At 46.4% G+C, this 26,201-nt stretch overlaps 2 protein-coding genes across 4 annotated transcripts in view; one reads left to right on the plus strand and one right to left on the minus strand.

Moving 5' to 3' along the window:
- The window catches only part of Rab37 (RAB37, member RAS oncogene family), a 72,203-nt gene that overhangs the window by 30,323 nt on the left and 15,679 nt on the right, over positions 1 to 26,201 (plus strand). The gene's annotated exons all lie outside the window — the stretch shown is intronic.
- On the minus strand, positions 987 to 16,771 carry Cd300lf (CD300 molecule like family member f). Of its 3 annotated transcripts, none has more exons than XM_023713894.1 (8): positions 16,659 to 16,771; positions 9,513 to 9,854; positions 7,760 to 7,823; positions 4,352 to 4,464; positions 3,750 to 3,782; positions 2,755 to 2,777; positions 2,323 to 2,451; positions 987 to 1,857 (listed from the first exon to the last, which is right to left on the minus strand). In XM_023713894.1, exons 1-8 carry the CDS (start codon positions 16,699 to 16,701, stop codon positions 1,714 to 1,716), a joined length of 891 nt encoding a protein of 296 aa, XP_023569662.1. In that variant the 5' UTR covers positions 16,702 to 16,771; the 3' UTR covers positions 987 to 1,713. The 3 variants fall into 3 exon arrangements, with proteins under 3 accessions (XP_023569662.1, XP_023569660.1, XP_023569661.1); XM_023713892.1 differs by having other exon boundaries at positions 7,760 to 7,886; XM_023713893.1 differs by lacking the exon at positions 3,750 to 3,782 and having other exon boundaries at positions 7,760 to 7,886.

A 26,201-nucleotide genomic window follows, 5' to 3' on the forward strand; every position in this document is an offset into this window, starting at 1 on the left:
CACACACACACACACACACACACACACGAATAAATAAATATTTTTTTAAAAAGAAAGCAGAAGGAAAAAGAGAGAGAGGGGCCAAGGTCCCAACATTGTTTTGACATGACAATCTCAGTGACATCACTTCCTGTCACAAGGCTCCACTTCCTGCCTCCCACCAGCACCACAGGCTGGGGAATGAGCTGTGAGCACATGGCCTTAGGGAGACATTTCCGATTCAAACCATAATATCTTGTTACAAGGACAGAGGAAAGGCTGGTGTGGCTGGACCAGCATGAGATGGAAGGAGAGTGGATGGAGGTGACCCCGAAGGGCAGGGGGCAGGCCCTGGATTCCCCGAGTCCCTGAAGGCTGAGGAAGAAACCACTAGAAGCTCATCTGCAGGAAGCGATCGGCTCTGTGCTTTGAAATATCACGCTGGCTGCTGGATGAAGATGGATTCAGAGGCAGAGGGTGAAAGGGGGAGGACAGTCAGGAGGGGATGGTTGCTCTGACGAGGCTGGTAACCATGGAGACGAAGATGCCCTGGGATTCAAGATATATGCTGGAGAAAAGACTGCAAGGACCCTAGAAAAGTCCAGCATCTAAATTTTCACTGTCCCTGCATGAGTATCTATGTGAGCAAATGCACATTATCTTGCTGATAGGAGAGGGTAGTGGCCAGACCCCAGACTCTGGAGCCAGACACCTGGGTTCTACTTATCTTCTGGCCATGAAGCTTGGTGCACTTTGCTGTCCAGACCTCAAGTCCCCATCTGTAAAATGGGCCAATATAGAAGCACCCTCGTGAAATGAGATTGCTTGTCCTATGAAGCTTTTATAGACGAGCACCTGCCTTATCATTTCTTGTTGCTGCTGTAATAAGTTACCACAAATTTAGTGACTTAATTTAGAGCAACACAGGGATTGGGGATATAGCTCAGCAGCATAAGTGCCTGCCTGGCAAGTGCAAGGTCCTGAGTTCAATTCCTCGTACTGCAAAACGTGAAAAAAAAAATTAAAAATTAAACAAAACAATACAAATTTATTCCCCTCTACTTCAGGAGGCTAGAACATCAAATTCAGTTCCACTAAACTCAAGCCAAGGTGCTGGCAGGGGTGGCTCTTCTTGGAGGCTCCGGGGAACAGTATGTCCCTTGCCTCTCCCAGTCCCTGGAGGTGGCAGCATTCCTTTACTCCTCACCGCATCGCTCGAGCCTCCACTTCTGGCGTCACACTGTCCCCTCCCCTTCTGATTTCCTTGCCTCCTTCTTAGAAGGAGTCTTATGATTATACATCAGGTTCCCCCTGGAATAATCCAGAAGGATCTCCACATCTCCAAATCTTCAACTTAGTTGCGTATGTTCCTTGTCTTTCGCTATGTGGGCTACATTTGCGCATGCTGGGGATCAGGATGCAGACAAGCAATAAATAAAGGGTAATTACTATTATTGCCACCTTTGTCCTTATTATTCACATGCAGCCACAGACTGTATCTTCAGACCCTGCCCAAGCTAGGTGGGGGGTGGGGGATGTGGAAAGAACCCTAATTCCTTGAAGTTCCCAGAGACTGGTCACCAAAGCCCCAAGAAACAGTTGGGGGCCACGCTGGCAGAACAGGCAGAGCTTCAGTCATAAGCTGGTCCTGGTGGCGGGCAGGGGCAGAAAGCAGACAGGGGGCAACATGCTCCTCAGCCCCCTGCAAGGTCCAAGAGAAAGGCCAGGCCCAGGCTAAGGCCGCCTGATGCTGCTGTATTCTGTGGACTCCTTGTAGGCCCTGCTGGGAGTGTGGCCGGTGTTGCTGTAGGTTGGCTCCTGATCCAAGACATCCAAACACAGGGATGCATAGGAAACGTCCTGTCTCGGAAAAGGAGCCTGCAACACAAATGGTTATGAGGTCAGGGAGGCAGGCAGGGGCCTGAGGCCATGGGTCAGGATGAAGAAAATAAAACCTCAGAGGAGACAGCTGGTTCTGAGGTCCACTCCCAAATACGCCAGATTCCCTCTGCTCCTCCAGGAACCCCAGGCAGCTTCAGCCACAGCACACAGAGCCCACCCCTACTCCAAGGCAGCTGCTTCCTGTAATATCTGGCACTGTTCATCCAGTCTGGCTTGTGCCTGCCTGGCTCAAGAACCACATCAGACGCACCCCTGAATAACATTGAGACCTGGGGTGCAGACCCTTCTGAAAGCCTGGGGGCTCCTCAGGCAAGGGCTGCAGTTACTGAGGCTCTGCTCAGAGCCCACCCTCCTCTGCGGTACCCACACGGGAACAGAAAGCCCACCCACCAGGAAAGCCCTGCTGTGGGGGCCCCACAGCAGCTCCCACAAAGGACAAACCATGGTGACGTATTCCACTTCTCCCTGGTTGGCTGGGGCCTTGCTGGAGGCCTTTTGCCAGGTGGAGTCCGGACAGGCTGCAGACTGATGCAGTGACAGGTTTGCGTAGCAGAGGTCACCTTCAACGGGCTGCAGGTGGGAACACAGGCTGATCAGTCTGTGGCCACAGGGTCCTCTTCTAAGAAAAGACAAGCCTGCTGCTTCCTTGGGACCCCCTCCAGCTCCCTGTGTGCCTCCCACTTCTCAGCCCCCCATATTCCCTAAGCCTCCACCCCTCTGGCTGCCTCTAGGCCCCTCACCATCCAGGCCTGCAGGGGCCATGAGTACAAGGCTACTTTGGCACATAGCTCATACAGGTTCCTGGGAGGTAGAAAATAAGGAAGAGGAGAAGGAGCTGACTGGTGTCTCTGGCCCAACCTTTGGGACTCTTACCTGCTCGGAGGACAGCGCAGCCACTAAAAGACAAAAGTAACCCAGAATTAGAAATCTCAACCCTGAGCCTCACGGAAGTCCCCACACTCAGGAAAGAGAAATATGGGGACCAAAAGGAGGACCAAGGCTCCAGGCTCAGTGACAAGGACCTGGTTCTAGTTCTAGTTGCTTGGACGACACACTCCATGGCATTGGCCATCTCACCTCTCTGAGCTTCCATTGTTCCCCCTGAAAAGAACGTGATCCAATGGAGAGCTGCTGTCAAGTGGTCAGGTGGCCCTGCCAGCCTTTGGCTCCCGGAGTTAAGTTTCTTCCTGCAAAATCCTGAGCAGGACCTGTAAATGCTGCCCAAGTTCTGCCTGTTCTACTTCACTCTGCCTGATCCATCCTTCAGGGGTCACCTCAGAGCTGCACCTGCTGTCTACTGCCCGCCTGCATGGCACTTGATTTTGTCTCTCCTGTCCCCTTCATCTCACTGAATTGTCACCATCTTCAGACAGGACAGTAGCTAGGCCCCATCCTGCCATTTGTCCATGTGCATGTGCAGGCCTGTGGGTGAGGGGTTCAATCAGAGCCAGCTCTGCTCCACACTGTCCCCAAATGAAACCTGCAAACTGCTTCTGCACAGTGTAGACTGGTTTTCAGGGCCTTGCTGACTCCTGCCTGCAGTTCTTTCTGCCCTTGACCTCCCCACAAGCAACATAGCCCCTGCTCCAAAGAAAGAAAAGAAATAAGCCCCACCCCCAGTCGGACACCAGGGTGCACAGAAAGCGCTGTTTACGAAGGTCACAGAGAGCGCACGTGGGGGCTGGAAACTGATGAATGTGCGTCAGGCTGCCCTCCTGCCAGGCTGGAGACTCCTAAGCCTAGCAGCGGAAAGGACTGTTCAAAGCCTGGGTCGTTCTCAGAAGGAAAGGGGGTGCGGCTCTGTGAGAAAGTGGAAGTAAAGCCAGACAGGAAAAAAAAAAAAAAAAGAAGTTTGAAGGCGGCCATACCTCGTGATCCCTGAGCAAAGGAAGAGCTCTTCCCTGAAACACAAGGGCACGCAGAGCAAGGAGGTCAGCTTGGGCGAGGCTGGCGGGCAGCAGAGAAGCAGAAGCAAAGGTCACACTGATCTTCCAGTCAGACCCTGGGGCCTGCGTCATGTGTGCACAGACATGTGTGACATGCATGTGTGTGTGCCTTAAGTTCACAACTGTGCATGGACTGCGGGGCTTGCTGTGTTCTCGGCGTGTGGCTTGTTCTCCCTTTCCTCAGCTCAGCTCAGCACCTCCTTGACAGCCACACAGATCTCAAATGGGCTGCCATTGCCACCTGTGCCCCAGAGCCAAACCAGGAAACAAAAGAAAGTGCCTCAGAGAGAAGGCAGGAAGGATGTGCAAGACCAGCAGCTGACACCACAACTTGGACCTCATGGGGCAAGCTCTAGACCCGCCCTATGCCCTCAGACCGCCAGGTGTCGGTGGCCTTTGGGGCAGTGACCCTTCCAGTCTCCAGGTAATGCCTTGGGCCACCCAGCTCCTGAGGATAATGCCAGCTGTCAGCCCCACACACCCGCACCCAGCCAGCACCAACCCCACAGGCCAGGTCCTCTCACCCTTCTTCTGTTGCTTCATCATCCTCCAAGCCAGGAGTGAGGCAGCCACCAAGAGAAACAGCAGCACCACAAACACGAGCGGGAGGAGGATGCTGAGGTCTGTGATGCTGACCCTGCGAACAAGAGGGAGACCCCGGAGCTGGGCATGAAGGTGCAAGCCTGTATTCTCGCCTCTATGGCAAGCAGAGGCAGGACGGTTGCCGTTCAAATGCAACCTGGGCAAGTTTAAAAGACCCTTTATCAACCTAAAAAATTAGAAAGACGAGGGGAGGGGAAGTAGCTCCATAAAAAGGTCCTGATGAAGGCCCTGGGTCTAATCATCAGACAGAAACAGAGACAGAGAGACAGACAGAGACAGAGACAGACAGACAGAGACAGACCCTGGATATACAGGCTTACTTTCCACCCCAAGCTCTATCCCAGCTACACAGTAGCAGGAGAAGAAACCATGGTTCACAGTCAGAAACTATCACTCACTGGAGCCTCAAAAGTGATTTTTAATAAGGACAGGTGAGTTCCACAAGGTAGCTACAGCGCATTTAGAAGTTTAACAGAAATCTTGAGGCTGGGGAGATGGCTCAGTAGAATAAGCCCTTGCCTAGAAAGCGCCAGGGACTGAGTTCAATCCCTGGTTCCGCCAAAAAATAAATAAATAAATAAATCTTACGGGAGTAGCTCCTGACAGGACTAGCGATTGAAACCTATAATGAATGTTAAAATTTTTAAAACATATTACAGTAAGAATGATGACATAAGTGTGTTTGAAACAAAGGCAAGCATTTTGGGTATTTTGAGGGGAAACTATGGCAACGTGGCTTTTATTGTAATAACTTCTGCTTAAGCATTCATCATGTATCTTTCTCATTCCAGCATACTTGTGTTGAATACAGTCCCCAAAATGTGTCCAGGGGCTGGGGAGATAGCTCAGTAGAATAAGCGCTTCCCTGGTTCTGCCAAAAAAAAAAAAAAAAAAAAAAAAAAATGTGTCCAGTTGGGGACTGAATATAGATTTAGAAATAGGGTCTTTGAAGTGCAAGTGAGCAAAGACAAAGTCACACTGGAAAGAGAGAAAGTCACTTATAAGAAAGAACTGTGAACACACAGGGAGCAGCCCAGGGACAGCAGAGAAAGGGATGGAGTGGAGTGGCTGAGAGCCCAGGACTCCCAGCAACCACCCCAGGAGCTAGAACACAGGCTTGGGACAGAGTCTCCCTTCAATATCTTAGAAGTGAGAGCTTTTCACCGATTCAACTTTCATTCATCAGTGAATCGGTAGACGTATGAAGCATGAATTTCTTAATTAATTGTATCAACTCTGAGGGTTACACTGATTATCTTGAAACTGTCAGTGCCTTGAGGGCAAAAGCATTGCCTTTAAAGGTGTTATCAAGGCTCAGTGGAGTCACTAGGGGGGAAGCTCTAACCCAGTGTGACTGGTGAGGACACAGACATACAAAAGAGATCGACCAGGTGAGGACCCAAGGGGAAGACAGCTGTTCTGGTGTTTAAGTTTAATTGGGCCAACATGGTTGGCTTGGGAAATACCCAGGGGATGAGTAAAGCACCCTTGGGTGGGTCTGGGTGGGTCAGGCGGTGTGATCTTGGGAACTATGTACCTGGTCCCTCACACCTTCCTCTCTGGCACCGTCCCCCTTCTGCTTCCCAGCCACCAAGAGCTAAGCATCTTCACTTCACCATGATCATTCAGCCTCGGGATCCAGCTGATTGCACTGAACCCTCTGAAACCATAAGCTCAATTAAGCCTCTTCTCCTTTAAGTTTGGGTGTTAGGTATCTCAGCGACAGGAAAACTGAGTACTGACTACTGCAGCCATCTACAAGGCAAGGAGGGAGACCCCGGGAGACACCAGACCTGCTGACAGCTTGATCTTGCCCTTCTGGCCCCTAGAATTTTGGACAACACACATTTCTGTTGTTTTAACTTCCAGCCTATTGTAGCTTATTTTGGAAGCTCTAGTGAATGAATGAAAGGACCTTCATTCATCATTGAATCGGTAGATGTACGAAGAATAAATTTCTCCATTAATTATATCAACTCTGAGGGTTACACTGAATATCTTGAAACTGTCAGTGCCTTGAGGGCAAAGGCATTGCTTATTTTCATCCTTACACCCCACTGGACTCCTTAAAATAGCAACAGGTGTGAGTGGGTGCTGTCACTATTTCTCTGATAAGTGAATGAATTGTCCATCCTGTGCTACTCAAAGACTTTAACTAGGTGCTTGCATACAGCTTAGATTTTTTAAAGTGGTGAAACTTCTTGGCTGCTATTTATTTAAAAAGAGGAGCAAATGTGAGAGGAGGAAGAGAAGGGGTCCCTGTGGCAAATCTAAAAGCAAAGCCAAGGGGGTCAAGGAAAGTAAAAGGAGGAAATGAAAGGGAGCCTCTCTGCTTCTAGAAGTCCTTGAACTGCACATGCCTTGGCAGAGTACTAAGGAGCATGAACCAAGCTCTGGAGTTCAAATACTTCCATCCATGCTGCAGAGCACACTACACACCAAAGAATGGCAAAGACTCAATTTCTTCTTCTATAAAATGGGAATGTTTGGCTGGAGGTGGTGGTGCATACCTGTGATCTCAAAATTCTGGGAGGTCAAAGTAGACCTGCAAGCTTGAGCCCAGTTGAGAGAGGGGGATAGTAGACACCCTGTCTCAAAATCAAAACTTTTTTTAAAAAGGACTAGTGATGTCACTCAGTGCAAAAGTCCAAGTTTGATCCCTATTACTACCTGCCCCCAAAAGGAACATTCATGTGTACCCATTTCTCTTCATGGGGTCATCTTAAACAGAATCAAAGAAAGTAATGGACAAGAAAACCCTTCATGAGCTCTAGAGACAGTATTCCTGTCATCACAGTAATTAAGGGAAATGGGGCTTAACCCAAACCCTCACTGGCCACACAGAAGTTGAGCCAAGAGCCAACCCTGTAGCCTGACAATTCTGTGCCAGTCTTGCAACACACCAGCCACCCTGTCCTCACTGCCTACCTACTCCAAACTCCACATCATTGACCACCTATGCCCTCAAACTCTACATCTAGATCCCCAGAGCTCAACACATACCTGCCAAGTAGAACTCAGTAAAAATGGGACACAACATGAATGAATAAATCAATGAGTCAATGAATCGATGAATGAATCAACAAATAATGAATGAATGAATGAATGAATGAATGAATGAAAAATATCTACAGACTTCTCTCTGCTCCAAGATGCAGTATCTATGGAATCTGAAAGACGTAAAAATGCCTCCAAGACCCTTGCCCTCACAGTAGAGCCTCAAGGCCTGGTTCCAAGCTCTAGTTGGGGCTTGGGACCTCAAAGGTGCCCTCTATTGGAGGAGTTTAGGCCAACTGAGATAGAGGACAGCAGCATGGAAGTGGGCTTACCTGTGACTGAAGGGATAGTCGGTTGGAGTCAGGAAGCTCGTGGTCTCTTCAGTGGTGACTGGTACTGTGAATGTATTCATCGTAGAGACAGAGGTGGTGGGGACTGTGGTTGGCACTGTAGTTGGTGCTTGGCACACAAATCAGGTTACACACTACTCCTCCCACCAGCCCACCCACAGCCCAGCCTTGCTCTTAGCCCAGAGGAGTGTGGGCCACACCAGCCAGAGGTGGCTGGCAGAGGGTTATGCAGAGGGTCTGTAACCCATACCATTCATTTTCCAGGGCTTATAGGAGAGTCCAGAGCCTGAGGCAGGTGAAGTGGGCACAAGTTCAAGGACAGAAAGCAGACCCTCAGAGTGATGAGGGCCTGGAAGAGCCTTGGGTTAAGGATACCTGAAGTTCAGCTAGGCTTTAAGTAAACCCATTGCTGATGGTCATGCCTCAGCAAGTACCTCCTGCCCAGATCCTTACCCCAGAAAGGACAGGAGCAGAATGGGAAATTGTGTGTAACTAACACATATCCTGGGTCAGACTTCTAAGGTCAATCAGACTTCTAAAAAAAAAAAAAAAAAAAAAAAAGCCATAACCATGGGACAGTGATATTCCCTTGACTTTTAGTATCCATGACCCTCAGAAGGCCCAGCTGACACAGCCACATGACATGGCCATGCTGAAGCTGTCCTTCATGGCTTTAATGTGGTCTCTAGGGATTGTGTAGGAAACCACCCAAGGTTGACCAAAACAGTGATGCCAACCAACCTCCATGCACTGTGGAACACATGGAGTACAGATTCCAATGTCTCCATTGAATTGCTTTGGGGTCTTTGTCAAAGAGCAAATCTGCGAATTATTTATAGGTTTACCTTTCTGTTCTATTGATTGATTTATCCTCCCCCAAACAAAAATGTAACACTCTGGAAGGCCTTTACTTCAGGCAAGCTCAAATAATGGAGCCATCTCCCTCCCCACGGGGACAGTATTTTCAGGAATTGGTGCAGGCTCTGCATTGTGCCAATGAGAACAAGCTCAGAGTCTCCAGGAGTAGCAAGGACCCTGATGATGGTGATACTGGCTTCGTGTCTCCATGGGCCCTAGAGCTGGCACTGCCTGCTTGAGAGGCAGCAGAAATAGACCCTGATAGAGAAACTCCTTCAAACCAAGGCACTGCAACCTCAAGCTGACCCTTCCAGGAATGTCTGCATTCTAGAAGGACCTGGGAAGAGAATGACATTAAGCCCAAAAGCATGATGGCTCAAAGCGGACTTTCAGGCACCAGGAAATCAGCTGTTTGACTGTGAAGGTTTTGCAGCCCTCAGGAATAAGGCCACAGCAGCAGACAATGCAGTGTAAGAACAGCAGTTGTGAAGGCCAAGCTCCCCAAAAGGCTGGGTGTCCTCAGGCACTGCGGTCTCAATAAAGAAGCAGCAGGGATTGGGTTCTCTAGGAGCCATGGTAGGGGATGTATTTGGCCCAAGGGCTGAAATGAGGGCCACTATATTGACCTCTATTGGCAGAAGGCCCAGGACAGAGCTGTGTAATAAAGAGAAAATACCTGGGAAGGTTTACTCTTGAGTAGCAGAAGACCTTGGGATCCATGGGGTATTTAAGAGAAGTCCTTCCCTTCCCAATCCAAAGTGGCTATTTGAGATTCTATGAGGCCTAAGGACTCAACCCTCTCTGCAATATGTCACTCTGGTGACAGTTAAATTACTTATGTGGAAACTCAGTTACAACCACACATACACACATTTACCTGGACCAATAATCACTTGAACTGGGACCCCAAGGTCAGATGCAGGTTTTTCAATCCCACACCAGTAACTACCAGCATCATTTCTCGTGAGATCATTCACTGTTACACTGAACGTGAAATTTTTGTGGTTGTCCCTGATGGACAAGCGCCTCTTCTTCTCCTCTTTCTCTGATCCTTTGGTTTTAATCAGCTCCTTGCAGCTAAGCCACTTAGCTCCTCGACACCACCACTTCGGCTTGGTCTTCCACTTTGAGGAATAATGACAGTGCACAGTCAGTGAGCCCCCTTCATGACCACTCACTTCCTTGGGACCAGTGATATCTTTCTCTGCAGCAGAGAAACCTGGAAAACACAAATGCATGGATCTGTCACCTCCCACCCCAAGGACAGGGCCATGGCATCCTGAGCTAGAAAAAGCTTCTAAATCCAAGGGTGTCCTAAATCAAATAATGGTTAAGAAAGGGAGATTACACCTTCTCTAAGACAGATCTTTGATCTTCAGCATTCTGCCAGGCCAAAGGCCCAATGAAAAGGCAAAAGTACAGCTCTTCAAAGAAATAAAAGTAGATGCAGCAGTAGTAGCTTTCTGTCATTCACCCTCTCCACCTCACTATGGTCAATAAATCCAAATATTTCAAAGAGCATCCTTTTGTGGCCATGTCTGTGGTTTGCTGGCTAGGAGGGGAGGAAATAACAGAAGAACCATGTCATGGGACAGTGCTGTTCCCTTGACTCTTAGTACTCAAGCCAAGCCCAGCTGACACAGCCACATGGGATGGCCATGCCAAGGCTGTCCTTGGTGGTTCTAATGGTCTCTGGGGGTCCCGTAGGAAACTATCCCAGGTTGACCAAAACAGTGATGCCAACTGGTCTCTATGTGCTGTGGAACCCACTGAATTCCTTTGCTGTCTTTGTCAAATACCAAATTTGTGAATTATTCATGGATTCTTTTCTGTTCCATTGATTAATTTATCCTTCTTTGTGATTAACCCCCCACTGTCCTGATTACCCTAATTTCACTGAAAGGCAAGTGAAGTGGCTTTTTCTTACGATATATCTTTGTCTTTTTTGCTCTTTTGTTTTCTCACATGTGAGAAGATTCACAATACAGAAAAATGTTCATTTACAAGCACACTTGTGAAAACATGGCCATAGGCAGGTTTGGTGGCGCACACCTGTAATTCTGGCACTCTGAAAGGATAAGGTATGGGGGATAGAAAGATTGATAGGAAAACCATATCTCTACACAAAAGAATGCAAAAGGGCTGGGGATGTCGCTCATGCAAGGCCCTACATGCAGTCCCCAGTATTGATTCCCCCAACACACCAAAATGACCAGTGATGCCAAGCTGTAGCACCTAGGAGACTGGGAAATGGTGAGGACCAGGAAAATCTGCAGGAAAAAAGATCCATCTCAGGCCCAGCCCGGCCCAGCCCATGACCTCCGGTAAGAGATAGGCTCTGTGCTTTCAGATCTCTGCAGTTCTTTGGAGTCATCAGAAATCTAGATTTTTTTGTTTTTAAGACAGTGTCTCACTCTGCAGTTCAGACTGACCTTGAACTCCCTGTATAGCCATGGCTGGCCTGGAATTGGCAGTGATCCTCCTGTCTCAGCTCCCAAGTACTGGGATTATAGACATGCACCACCACGCCCAGCTTAGAAATCTAGATGTTGAGTAAAATCTCTCTCTTTGTAAACATCAGAAACATACACACACACACACACACACACACACACACACACACACACACAATTGAGAGCAGGTCACACAAACCCATCTGAGAGCTGAGTTCCACCATCGACATTCAGTTCTGTGTTCATTGGTGTGATTCTTTTCTATCCTTTTCTGTCAAGTGTGATTCCAGAGATATGACAGTAGCTGGAGATGAATCTGAAATGTTTCCTTTTTTTTCTTTCTTTAATTTTGCCACAAAGGGGGTAAAGCACAAAGTACATGCGAGGCAAGCACTCTGTCACTGAGCTACATGTCCAACCAATCCTTACCTCGTGCTCTGGAATCACAATATAAATACCGCAAAGGAATTGTTGCTTCTTTAGAATCTTAAAATACTCTCCAGGAAATTATCTGGCAATAGTCTTTACTGGGGCAAATTCTTTGGTCCATTTTTTCCTGGCATTACCAGTCTGCTCAGGTCAGGCTTTTTTACTTGTTCTTGAGTCAATCTGAGTCAATGGATTTTTTTCTTTTTTTTTTTTCTTGTGTGTGTGGGGTTTCCCAGAAAATGATCTGTTTTATATAGAGTATATATTATTGGCAGAAGAAATATTAATTATATTCTTTTTTTAAATCAGGTCTTGTATATGTATGCATGTATTTGGTTGTTTCAGGATCTTACTACTAGATCAGACTCGTAATGATCTGCATGTTTACAGCCTCCCAAGAGCTGGGATTACAGGCATGTGCCACCACGCCCAGTCTCAATTGCTGTGCCAGCCCCTGGGGTCAGGGCTGGCACAGCAGGCCTGGGGATCAAACTCCTGGCGCTTGTGCCTGCTTGCATAAAAGAAACCAAAAGATTTTATGTGTAATTGTTTCTCTCCCTCTTTTTTCCCACATTAAACCAGTTTTGATATTCAACTGATAAATGTTACTTTTATTTTCTAAATTATTAATTTTTCATATGCATAATTTTCTTCCTCTTCTTTCCTTGGGGTTACCTCTCTCTCTCTCTCTCTCTCTCTCTCTCTCTCTCTCTCTCTCTTTCTCTCTCTCTTTTTGCCACAGGGTTTTGTGATGCGGTTCAGGTTCCACTTTAATTCACTTTGTAGCACACGCTAGACTCAAGCTCAGAACACTCTTCCTGCCTCAGCCTCCTGAGTGCTAGGATTACAGGTGTGCGCCACCACACCTGGCTTGGATTACTATTTTTTTTTTATCTTTTTCTACTTAGCTGTGTTAAAATCTATTATCATTATTTTCCTTTCAAAAATTAATTAAAGCATTTTATTTTTTCCACTTATATAACTGATACAAAGCCAGGTGCAATGGGACACAATTTTACTACTGTTACTCAAGAGGCTGAGATGGAGGATCTCAAATTTGAGAACAGCTGAGCCAATGCTCAAAATTTAGGGGAAAAAAATTTTAAAAAGAAAAATTTAAGAGCTGAGGATATATAACAGTGGCAGATTCAATTCCATTATCAAAAAAATGAAGCAGAAACAAAAACTGGCAAATAATTCACGTATCATAAATTTCATTTTTTAAAATACACTACTCCGTGGTTTTCAGAGCATTCACAAAGTTGTACAATCATCACCCACTACCTGATTATAGAACATTTTTTATTTTGTTTTCTAAAGTGACTACGCCACTGCATATAGACAAGAAACCCATGCCTTCTTCAATTAACTTTTTTTTTTTTTTTTTTTTTTACAGAACTGGGGATTGAACTCAGGCCCATGCGCTTGCCAGGCAAGCTCTTACTCTACTGAGCCATCTCCCTGGCCCCGCAATTAACATTAATAGTCATAATGATTCCATTCTATTATATTCAGACGGAAGTGTCTGCCCTCATAAGGAACAGCTTGATAGCTCAGTGGACTAAAGCACCTGCTTAGGCAGAGCACAGTGGCTGGGTTCAATCTCCAGTGTGCTATGCCAGCCCGGGTGCACCGAGACTGCAATTGAGACTGGGCGTGGTGGCGCGCACCTGAATCCCAGCTCTTTGGGAGGTTGACCACAGGCGGATCACTATGAGTCCAATTAAAATTTTAAAAAAAAAAAAAAAAATTAAAAGGGCCGGCCTGCTGCTGTGCTGTCTCTTGGGTAGATGATTGTTCAAAAAGAAGGGGGTGGTGAATGAAGGCAAGAGACAGGAAAAGGAATGCTGCAGGACTGTCCTGCTATAAGGTTATATATGGTGAGATTTCTGGACTTATGTGTAAGCATAATTATACAATTCTTTATGCCTATTTTTAAAATATATTTTAATTTTTCAAATTTTTTTCATCATATTCTGTAGGGACTTAAAGTTTGACATATCAATACTTGATGAAAAATACCTGTTCCATGTTATGCCTAAGATGTTTGATATTCAGACAGATAGTGAGCTTAAGCTTAACAGCCTAGGTTGTATGGTTATAACAATAAGCTTGTCTTCTGGAGGGTTAACAATCTAAGTTTGCTGACCAAAATTAGAGAAGAAAGAGGGCCGCAAGGAAAGCCAACATTTTGGCCCTAGCCTTCCAAGGTCACTTAAGACTCAGGACATATGAGAATTTGTACTGTAACGTCATGTAACTCGGTAGTGTCCCAAATTTTCTGATCAAGGAGATTATGGGGCCAAAGAGGAAAGTGATCAATGATGTAGAGTGTGCCTAAGGAGAGTCACATGGAGAGAAAACATTCTCTCAGGCTTTCACAGAGAGCACATTGGCCAAGCAATGGCCGTGACTCATCCACACAGATGACACTGACAAAGGTTCTACAATCTGAGGTACAGGATCTCAGGATAAATCCTGAGGGGATTTTACTGACCTTATCAGACCCAAAAGCTACAACTCTTGTTGCATAGGTCTTGCTTTATCTTGGTCTTAACCATCCAGCAGAACAGTATAAAAACGAAGTATACGAAGTAAAGGCATGGTGTTATGTTGAGCTGTAGGGGACTCAGGTCAACAATTTCTGACATTGCCAGTCAAGCAGAAGACCCAATACTATTATAGGTTATTGGACTCTTTTAGAATATTTTGCTGAGGGGCTGGAGAGATGGCTCAGTGGTCTGGGGCACCTACTTAGAACAAGCTTAGCAAAGCACAGGGACCGCGGTTCGATCCTCCAGCACCACATGCCAGCCAGCCCCGCCCCCTGGTGGGCTGAGCTGGCCACACATACACACCACTCTCTCTCTCTCTCTCTCTCTCTCTCTCTCTCTCTCTCTCTCTCTCTCAAATAAATAAATAAATAAAATTAAAAAAAAAAGAATATTTTGCTGAGTTAACACACCTATAATACTCAAATGACGGAACTAAACAAAAAAAGGGGATACAGACGAATGCCCATTTTGTATCTGTGTATTCAAAGTGGTTAGGATAGATATATAGTTACATTCTCTTAATGAATAGAGGGATTTGTTCTAATAGTGTTTGTAAATAGGATATCATGTCCGCATCTTGTACAGCAAATGACCACTGAGAAGAGAGTATGCAATGTGTTAATTATTGAAACTGTCCTACCAATTTGATTTGAAACTGTCTCATTGCTATTTGTTTCTCAATAAAATCATGGGAAAAAAAAAAGCGGGGCTGGCCTGATAGCTCAGTGACTAAAGCGCCTGCTTAGGCAGAGCGCAACAGCTGGGTTCAATCTCCTGCATTCTGTGCCGGCCCTACCCGCCGGGCACGCTGAGATGGCTATTAAGACTACCAAGCGCATGCCTGTAATCCCAGCACTTGGGGGGCTGAAAGCAAGAGAATCACTTTGAATCCAATCTGCTTAATGAGACCCTGTCCTAAATACAGACCCCCCCCCAAAAAAAAGTCTGCCCTCTGAAGGGTGATACTCTATCTACTCAGATGGGGTGGAGACAGACAATGGGGAAAATAATGGAGGAAAACTGAGGTTTTAACTAGGGTCATCAGTGAAGGCAGCAGTGAGAAGTCAAGTATGAAAAAGTGGAAAAGTCTGGAGCCTGGGCTACAGGAGGGAACCAGAAGTACAAAGCCCTGGGGCAGAAGCTTGCCTGGACTGCTCAAAGAACAGCTAAGAGGCCAGTGCGGCCAAGTGGGTTGAGCCCAAAAGAGAAGATAAGTCCAGGAAGATGATAACTAGGAAAACCAGCCAGGGAACAGCTCACTGGGACTTTGGATTTTAACCTTGAGGCCCCTGGAGGGTAATGGAGAAAGACACTGAAATTACTAAATTGTTTTGACCTGAGCACGCGTTCCCAAATGCCAAGTAGGAGAAGGCTGGGGAAGAAAGGGATTTGGGGGGTGGTCTGGTCAGATCCCACTGGAAATTCAGCATCTGAGCAGAAACGTTGAGTAGCTGGTTAGCTCACAGATTCTAGAGTCCTCGGAGATGTCCAGGCTAGGAAGGTTTAACTGGTAGTTATCTGTCTATGCCAGTCCCCCACGTCAGATGCTCTCAGCAATGAGTGTTTCAACCCAAGAGCACATCAGATCCCCAAAGGAGTGACTATACAAAGTGAAAGACAGGGGCTGAGCCCTGGAGCCTGCCAACATTTAAGTCAAGAAAATCCCTTTCAGCTCTGGGAGACTAAGGCAGGAAGATTGCAAGTTCAAACCCAGCTTGGACAACTTGGCAAATTAGAAAGACATTGTTTCTTTAAAAAAAAAAAAAAAAAAGTCCTGAGGATGTAACTCAGTGCAAAGGTCCTGGATTCAATCCCCAGTACTAAAAAATATAAAAATAAATCTTATTTTTAATCTAAATGGAGGGCTGGAGAGATGGCTCAGTGGTCTAAAGCACCTATTTGGAACAAGCTTGGAAAAGCACAGGGACCGAAGTTCAATCCCCCAGCACCACATGCCAGCCAGTCGCGCCCCCTGGTGGGCTGAGCTGGCCACACACACACACACACACACACACACACACACACACTAAATAAATGTTAAAAAAAATAATAAAATAAAAATATATCATTTTAAAAAAAATCTAAATGGAATCCACACCACAGCGCCTCTTTTCCTCTTCTTCCTCCCTGCCTCCTCTTTAGCCATTTCAGGTCCTCGGCAATTTCTCTTATTTCCTTTTGCCCGAAATGCCCAGTCACTTCTCCCCACCTCTGGAAAGTTCTCTTTCTCCCATCAAACCTCTCTCTCTCTTCTTCCCAGAAGCCTTCCCTGCTCATAAGGAGGCCGCAGAGATAACAGTGCAGCCCAGGACCAGGTAGGCTGCGGTTCTCTTGAGAAACCGCTCCACTTTTCAGTCTGTCCACCTGAAATATGGTTGCCTCGAGTAGGCAGGAATTAAGCCTCAGCGTGGGTTTGAGCCGAAGGGCTCCATATTTCTGCCTGGTCACTGAAACACAGTAAGGAGAGTAGTAAACACAGATGGTTTGTACCACAGAGGATGCCTTCTGGCGGATGTGTGCAGTTTTGTGATCACTTCTTCAGGCTGACTAAGCCTCACCCACAAGTTCAAACCAGGACCTACTCACCTGAGACCCAGCAGAGGAGAGGAAAGACCAGCAGCAGGTGCATTTTCGGTCTATGCCAGTCCCCCACGTCAGATGCTGTCAGCGAGAGCGCACTGCGAGTGTCACTCCTTCATCTCCAGCCTCTGGTTCTTGCTTACTCTCCCCGACTACTTCCTCCTTTGGCTACTTCCCAGTAGTAATAACTAAAAGAGGAAGGAGGTAGGATGGGTGAAATTTTGTTGCTATAGTTAGCAATGCAAGAAAGTAGAGGGATAGTGAAAATGCTTTTGAGAAATGCCACCCTATCCATGGACACAAAGCTTCTCTAAAAACAGAACTCAGCAGCTCATTCTGTCTTGGGGACACTTGTGGACGTGAAGCCACTGGGACTGGCCGAACCTACCCAATCCCCTGGACCCTTGAAAGTCACAGAGAACCAAGCCTGATGGCCGGGCTGCCCAGAAGCTGGAGCTTTGGATGTGGCAAGAGTCTCAAAAGCCCAGGAAAGCAGGAGTTCAGAGTGAGCCAGAAGCAAGAGGCGATGCCAGGCCAGAAGCTGGAATGGGCATTTGAGAAAGCGGAGTAGCTGTCAAAACCCAGACTAGTGGAAGGGGCTCAAAGAGTCGGGAGATGCGACAGGACCTACAGGCCCAGACAGAGGAGCTTTGTCTGGAGCCCCCGGCAGCTCTGATTGCTGTGCTCCAGCCCAGCCACTGAGATCTTGCACCTACTGACTTGGCCTAGATGCTTCAGAGCCTCAGCAGCTGGACCAGGCCTCACGTGACAATGCTCCTACACCCATCTTACAAAACTATTTGGGAAGGAAGGAAGGAAGGCCCAGTTCTGCCTGTCCCATCCCCTTCCTTCTGACACTGTATCTCCCTCTCCGCAGTCTTACATCCCACATCAGGATCTCAGAAAGCCCTTGGGGCAAGACACAGGAGTCACAGAAAGCTAGGGTCCTTTTCACAGTTTTCACCTACAACCCCTTCCAGTATGTGCTACACACAACCTGTGACATCTTCACAAGTGAGTGCTGAGGAGGGGTGAAGCTCTTCACACCCTAGTTAGGGAGGAGTAAGTATATAGGCAGTTGTTTGCATGAAAGAACACAGCAGCTGATGGGAGTGGCTTCCCAGGATGTGACCAGAGATGGCCTCTCACTTTACACATCTCCAGCTCATAAAGTAAGGTCAATAAGTTGGGGCTGCGCCAGTGGCTGTTTGGCCCCCGCACAGGCACTGTACAAATACACCGATATGTAACAGCTTCCGCAACAGGAGAGCCATTGGCCTCCAGGACCATGACTAGGAATTCAGCAGGTCGAGGCAGTCCTAAAAATCAAGGGGGGGGGGGCCTGGGGAGATAGCTCAAGGGCATAAGCGCCTGCCTGGCAAGCCTAAGGTACTGAGTTCAATCCCCAGTACCACAAAAAAAAAAAAAAAAAAAAAAAAAAAATCAAGGGGGTAGATATGTCAAAAGTCATGGGATAATTTTCTTTTCTTGAGCATAGGCAGAAGGGGGTGAACAGAACGGTCTTCGGGAGCTCTGCCTGTGGCCAGATCCTTGATCTTGGTACATGGGAGAATGGCCTACCCAAGGAGAATACCACTTAGAGTCAAGAACAGAGACCTCGGGGCTGGGGAGATGGCTCAGTGGAATAAGCACTTCCCTGGCAAGCACAAGGACCTGAGATCAATCCCTGGTTCCGCCAAAAAAAAAAAAAAAAAGGACAGAACTGTGTAGACGTATATGTATTACGCATGCATACATTGGTGGGGTGTGTGTGTGTGTGTGTGTGTGGTGTATGCATGTCTCTATTCCAGTACTTCAATGTGTGTGTATGTTTATCTTAATGCATGGACTGGCTTCTTCTGATCTCAAGATCAGCAACTTCCTCTCGAGCCAGTTTGGTTAGTCCTACTCTCACGCTGCAGCAAACAGTCCTCAAGAAGTTTGTCACTTGGGCCAATTGAAAATCACCAAAACCACAGAGAGAGCAGCAAGAAACAGGCTCGGCCACACTTTCCTACACAGGCCCTTGCTGGAGGCCCCGGCCCTGGCCCCCTCGTCCCTGCGCTCCTCACTCAGAGAGCCTTCTAGGGCTCTGCTATGGAGCTGATGGACACCTTTCAAGACTCTATACCAAATTCTGTATTAATAATTTGGGGCTTTGGGACAGCCAAATAGCTCAGCGGATGAAGCCCCTGCTTAGGCAAGTGCAGTGAACCAAGTTTGATCCCCAGTACCACAGCCCCCTTGTGCCAAACACATTAATAATAATAATAATAATAATAATAATTTGAGGCTTTCTCTTCAAAAGTCTCCTGAGGTTGACTGATGAGAAGCCCCTGCCCTGGATAGACACTCTGACTTCAGAGTCTTGTACCCCGAAGAGACAGAATCTAGCTCCCTCGGAAGCTGAACTGAACTCATGGCCTTTCTCCCCATTAGGCAGAAGTGGTGGCATGCAGGGCCCCAGCCCCAGCTCGTGGAGGCATTCACATTTCCTCCTGCTTTCTCAAGCTTCTGCTTCTCCCAGGAGGGCAGCCAGGTGGCCTGTGGCGTCAGGGACACAGGGGCAGCACCACACTTTCCCCACCAACAACTGACGGACCCAAACGTGTGGAGGACCTCAGCTGAAACCAGAGCAGCCACCCAGACAAAGTTACTGGATCACCCTGCATGCCACTGAGTTTGGGGCAGTTTGCCCTGGTTGTGGCTGTAGAGTACTAAGACCCCCACAGAAGCTAAACCCACCCTCCCACTCTTCAGCTGTAGCTGTGCCCAGCTTCTGCACGCTGAGTCCTCCCTCCTGTCTCCTCCTGCACAATACTTCCCTATGGCCCTTCCTTCCTTGGTGACAAAGAGAAGGAGGGTGGGAGAGGGAGAGGGAAGGAAGGAGAGAGAGAAAAGGAGGGAGGGAGGAAGAGAGGGAAAGGAAGGGAGGAATTCAGTTGCCTTTCATCTCACCACTTTAAGGTGATTACTTTTAACATCAAGTTTTATATTTTACCCATCTTTTGTCCCTTCCTGCATGTCTTAGTTACTTTTCTCTCATTGTTGGGACAAATACCCGACACCAACACCTAAGGTGTTTTGTTTTGGTTTTGGTGTTTGTTTGTTTGTTTGTTTGTTTTTTGCAGAACCAGGGATTGAACACAGGCCCTTGCGCTTGCCAGGCAAGCACTTATTCTACTGAGCTAACTCCCCGACCCCCAACCTAAGGTTTTAAAGAGGAAAGGTTTATCTAGCTCACAGATGGGGGAGGTTTCAGTCCATAATCAGCTGGCTCCAAGGCAGGGTGGCACAGGGCAGAGGACAGCAGCTCATGGTGGCAAAAGATAGCAAAAGCTGCAAGAGCAAAAAGGGAGAAGCAAGCCTATTTTCCTCCCTCATTTTGTACTCAGGCTACTGCCTTAGGGCCCATGAAGCACTCCTACCCTCAATCCCCCAGTGCTAGATAATGAACCAATCACAAGCTCTAAGTTCAGCCACCTATGAAAAGCCTGCACCATCTGACCACAGGAGGCTTTGGGGGGACATCCAGCCATGACACTGGACAAGCTTATGTCACTTGGTGCTCAACACATTTCCATTACACACAACACCATCAACTTTGGAGAAAGCCTGTAAGATGAAACAAACAGCATCAAGAAAGAAATGGCTTGTGTTCGGTTCTAAAGCTCTGTAGAGCACCCGCACACTGCAGACTGGTGGGCCTACATCCAGGGGCTGCAACCCTCTTGGTCACTTAGATTTGCAAACTACCAATGATCCTTTCAGAACCCAACTTTAAAGGCAGAGAAGGTTTTGTATGGAAAGGGCTGTTTGACTGGGACTCTCCCACTCTGGAATAGCTGCCTATGAGAACTATGATGCCAGTGAGGAGATGCACAGCTAGCCTATAGCAGGTGCTCGGGAAATACTGAAAGAGAATGAATAAACAAATGCAGGGCTGGTGAGATGGCTCAGTGGTCTAAAGCACCTACTTAGAACAAGCTTAGCAAAGCACAGGGACCACGGTTCAATCCCCCAGCACCACATGCCAGCCAGCCCCGCCCCCTGGTGGGCTGAGCTGGCCACACACACACACATACACACATAAATAAATAAAATTTAAAAACAAAAAACAAAAAAACAAATGCACTACATTTGTTGCACCATCTTTCTGCCCCCGGCCCTGTACATTTGTGTGTTTCTCTGTCTAGCCTTTAAGAATCACTCACGGGGCTGGTGAGATGGCTCAGTGGTCTGGAGCACCTACTTAGAACAAGCTTAGCAAAGCACAGGGACCGCGGTTCAATCCCCTAGCACCACATGCCAGCCAGCCCCGCCCCCTGGTGGGCTGAGCTGGCCACACACACACAAAATAAATAAATAAATAAATAAATAAATAAATAAATAAATAAATAAATATTTAAAAAAAAAAAAAGAATCAGCCACGAATCAAAGCTGTCACTACCAACCACTCCTACATGTCTTTGGTCCCCCTTGGACACAGCTGTATTTCATCTTTTCTACCCACTTCTGCTGTGTTCTGTATTTTATCCAGAAAATTTATAACTGTATTTTATGGTTATCACAGACAATCCTCACCACAAATGTAAGGGAAAGGTGATGTTACTCCTCTTTGTCAGTTAAGAAAAATGGTCACAGGGCAAATGAGTTACCCAAGGTCGTAGAGTGAATGGGAGAGGCAGGATTCAAAGCCAGGTCTGGCCCACATAAGCATAACCTGCTGCCTTCTGGCGGACAGAAGGTAAGGGAGGAAAAGGAAAGAGGGAGGGATGACAGAGGGAGAAAGAAAGGGGGCGCTTTGATCCCATTTGGTGCTGACAATGAAGAAGAGAGGTGTTGTCAAATGTGATATCAAAGAGTTAATCAGATAGAAAGCCAGGCATGGTGGCACATGCCTGGGACCTCACCAAGCTGTGCAGCTCGGACAGGAGCATTGCAACCTGGAGCCTGGACAACAAGTGATATGTCCCAAAAGATGGGAAGAATAGCTCAGTGCAAAGGTCCTGGCTTCCATCCTCGGTACTGCAAAAAATAATAATCCATAGGTTAAAAAGAGACAGAACCCTGGAACCGGTTGATCATCAGCATATCTACACTAAGGATGTTTATCAGACAAGTTCCCCCAGCTGAAAGTATTTCTATCATGTACTGAGAACTGATTGAACAGGGCCAGTAATTAATAACTCCAACCTTGAACAATTTCCAAATCTAATGCCCCTATCCTGCAGGGGATGGAAAGGGAGACTGGGTCTCAGCCAAGATCTTGTCCAGAAAGTAGGGCAGAGGCAAAGATTATGTTTTAGGAAGACCTGGGTCTCCTTAAAGCGGATGCGATGGTGTTTTTTCCTAAAGCTCATATGCTGAAACCTAAGGACCAATGTGGTGGTAAGAGGTTGGGGCTTTGAGGAGAGATTATGTCATGAGGGTGGAGCCCTTCTCCAGAGGAGCTGGACTTCCAGTCCCAAGGCTGCACAAAAACAAAAAAACAAAAACAAAAATGCAAAAAAAAAAAGACTGTGCAAAGTAAGTTTCTATTGTTGATAAGCCACCCAATTTATGGCCTTTATTATAGCAGCCTGAAGGGCTAAATCAGGGGGTTAATACTTTGCAAGGATGACATGAAAAAATGGCTCTTGGTATTCAGAAGAGAAGATCCGTCAGTTTTGCCACAGCTCCTCGAGCGTCTGGGGTGCATAACACTTGCTGACATTGACAAAGGAGAGGAGCTAGGATTCAGGCTCCACCTGCCCAGAAAGTCTGATCTTTTAAGCACCAATTAATGGGCTAGCTCGATTTGGAAGCTAAGACAAACCTCTGCTCAGCAGGAGTCAGGCTCACATTGGCATTGCTCTTTGCTTTTTCTGAGTTGTCCTGGCACAACCCGCTTCCCCAGACATTTTTCCATAATATGGAAGCACGTTCTATAATATGTGTTCATTATAGAATAGCAAATAAAAATACATTTAAATCACTCTTAACCCAACCACAGAGAAATAACTGCTAATAACTTGATGTACATCCATAACCAAGCTCTCATTCTTCTTCTGTAGAAAAACAATTTATTTCAGTTTATTAAATAGAGGGTCAGGGCTGGGGAGGTAGCTCAGTAGTCTATGTGCCTGCCTGGCAAGTACAAGGACCTGCGTTCGATCCCTGATACCTCATGTCATGCCAGCCTCAGAATCTGGGAGCACCATGCTGGCCTCTGGAAAAGGCATGGTGGTGTGTACCTGTAATCCCAGTGCTGGGGAGGCTGAGACAGGAGAATCACTACAAGTCTGAGCCATGTAGTGAGACCCTGTACCAAATAAATAAGATTTTTTTCAAAACAGAAAAAGAAAACTTCCCTATATTATACTGTGTTCCCCTACCGTTCATGTGCTGAAACCTACTGTCCAATCTGGTGGTATTAAGATGTTGGGGCCTTTGAGGGTGACTGGGTCATGAGGGTGGAGCTGCGAAGAATGAGATGACTGTCCTTTGGGAAACTTCAGTTTCACTTTTTTTCCCTTAAAGAATTTTTTTTTTTATTTTAAGGAGAAAAAAAAATACAGAATTTCAAAATAAGATAATAGATTAACAATGGTTAATCTGTTGTGTATTGCTATCTTCCCAATAGTTGCTCAGATTACAAGATAAAGACCTACACATTTAATCAAGCAACATAAGCATAAACCATTTTTTTCAAGAACTAAAATAAGTCAGTAGTATAACTTTATTATCTTTTGTGTGTATATATTTTTCTTTTCCTCTCCTTTTACCCATCCCAGTTGTTCTTTCTTTTTGAACAGTTTCTTTCCCTTTCACAATTATCTATTGTAGATTTAGATAGTTTCTTATACTAGGGAGATAAATGATGTCTACACACGCAAGTTTGATTTATTTCACTTATCCACATGGTCTCTCATTGTATCCATTTACCTACAAAGGCCCCTAGTTTATCCTTCATTATAGCTGAGTAGTATTCCACTGTATAAAAGTACATCTTTCAGTGAGGTCCAGGTAAGGGAACCAGGTAAGATCCCCAGATTATTGAATAATTCAGGTCAACCGTCTGTAGATGTTAGCCACATCTACAAACTATCTCCATAGTCTCATCTATATTAGTGTTGGACTGCACAGCGAGGACTGGAGCCCAGTCAGGTTGACAATCTGTTTTCCTTGGATTGCATTGTGAGAGATAGTAACCCTGTTTTATGTCTTCAAATGTTTTTCTATGTCAATTCTCATTTGACTTTGTTTCTAGAATCTTCTATCCAATAGAGGATTTTTATTTCTATGCAGCAGATCTAATGATTTTTTTTTTCTTGATGATGTCTGATTTCCTACCTGGATAAGAATGTCACTCAGAATCACTTTAGGGGCCATGGGAATCACTTGTTCATTGAGGTTTTCCAAATGCTGCCCCGGAATGACAGTCACAGGAAAGCAGTACACTTAGAACTAGCCTGGCTCCTTCAGAAAGCCTTCCACTGAAAGACAATATACCCTGAGGCCCCTGCTTTCACCGGTGGTTGATGCAACAGCTGTAGGAAAAGCTATGCATCTGATGCAAAAGGCCAATAGTTTTGTTACTTGAGGCCCCTTACATCCATGTAAGCTTCCTCCTAGGATCACATGCCAGTAGAAATTAATCACTGGGCAAAAGGATCCAGGCATTCCTTGTGGTACAAGTACAAAACTACTATCTGGTTTGCCATTTTGTCTTGGCTGCCAAGAAACCTAGACTCAAATAATGCTCGTGTAGTAGCCTCACTGTGGGAAGAAGGTATAACTGACCCCCACTACATGCACCCCCTTCTCCTTTCCACACTTTCTGAAATCCTGTTATAGAGAGCCCTTTCTGGTCCCCATCTCAGTCCAGAAGGTTTATATCTGTAAATCCACAGATAAATTATTGGAATCCCATCAAGTCCATTGTAATCTACCACACCCAGTACAACCCACAGTGAGAATAAAGATACCAAGGCATATTTGTAGCTATAGGGAGCCAAGGGGTCCTAAGTCCAGCCACGGTGATGGCTATCCGGACCAAAGGCCTCAATCCAAAACCTAATCCAGGTTTTATTCACTCATGTAGGAGGAGTGGCTTAAGGATGAGTACCTGTGAGAACAGCAGGAAGCACATGAGTACCATGAGCTGGGCTAGGCGGGAGGCCTGCATTCGCCTCTGTGACACGCAGAGAGAAGGGTATGCAGAGAGTAATCTGCATCACGCAGTTGAGATCATATCTAAAGTTTTGGGATCAGTGCTTCAGCTCTGATGTGTAATCTTTCAAGACCAAGGAAGGGGCTGGTGAGATGGCTCAGTGGTCTAAAGCACCTACTTAGAACAAGCTTAGCAAAGCACAGGGACCGTGGTTCAATCCCCCAGCACCACATGCCAGCCAGCCCCGCCCCCTGGTGGGCTGAGCTGGCCACACACACACACACACACACACACACACAAAATAAAATTTTTAAAAAATGACCAAGGAAGTCATGGCCTCTATCTGGAGGCTCCATCCCAGCCAACAGTGTGGAGCACTTGCTCTTCATCCTGTCTTGACCGGGCTCACCCTTGGGAACAGCAGGTGGGGGTTCCAGAGAAACATGCTGCTGTCTTCAGAGACTACCTCCAGCAACTCAGCTAGATCAAGATGCACTGCTTAAAGCCAACTGAAAGGATAAGGAAAAGTCCTGGCCAGCTCTGTACATATCAATACACGGAAATAGGGTCAGACCCAGCCAAATGGGGACAACTGCTCCTCTTTCAAGGAGAGTTGCCCAGGTGGTCCTCCCCACCCTCTCTTTGGCTGTCTCTTGTAAAAGTGGGGTTTTGTTTGATCTCAAATTCCCTTTGAAAGTGGAAGAGCCACAAACACAGACATAAGTAACATGCTTAAGAAAAGTGAACAGGGACATTTGTACAAATCACGAATCATGATGATGCTGACCCAGAGGCTTTGGTCAGATCATGATTAACTTTGATTGACCAATGAAATGTTCTGAAGTGAGCTGGAAGGGAGAAAGAACAGTGAAAAATCTGGAGAAAAGACAAAGATGTCTTAGAGTAGAGGGAAATAATTCAGCAATGCTTCTGAATTAAGCAGTTCTGAATTCTCCATGATGGCCTAGACCAAAAAAAAAAAAAAAAAAGAAAGAAAGAAAGAAAGAAAAACCTACTGGAGTCAATGCCAGCAGATTACAGACATTGCCAGGAAAACCAATATGAAAGCTCTATCCTACCCCTCCCCCCTGCAGGATTGAAAGCTCTGAGCACTGTCTCCATTCCTGGGCCCCTAGACCAGTCCCCACACAGCCAGCAAAGGTCCCAGGACAGGACTATTTCCTATGACAGGCATGGGAAGGGACAAGAATTCTTCACCCTGAAAGGGAAAAATATAAAAGGAAAAACAATCTGCTATACCCTTTAGGAAGTAAATGAGGTAAACTTGCACAATTTATTCTTCACTTTCTGAAATATTCTTTTTTTTTTTTTTTTTTTTTTTTGGCGGAACCGGGGATTGAACTCAGGCCCTTGCGCTTGCCAGGGAGGCGCTT

The sequence above is a fragment of the Octodon degus genome, unplaced genomic scaffold (genome assembly GCF_000260255.1).
Source record: "Octodon degus isolate 3935 unplaced genomic scaffold, OctDeg1.0 scaffold00033, whole genome shotgun sequence".
Classification (NCBI taxonomy): Eukaryota; Metazoa; Chordata; class Mammalia; order Rodentia; family Octodontidae; genus Octodon; species Octodon degus.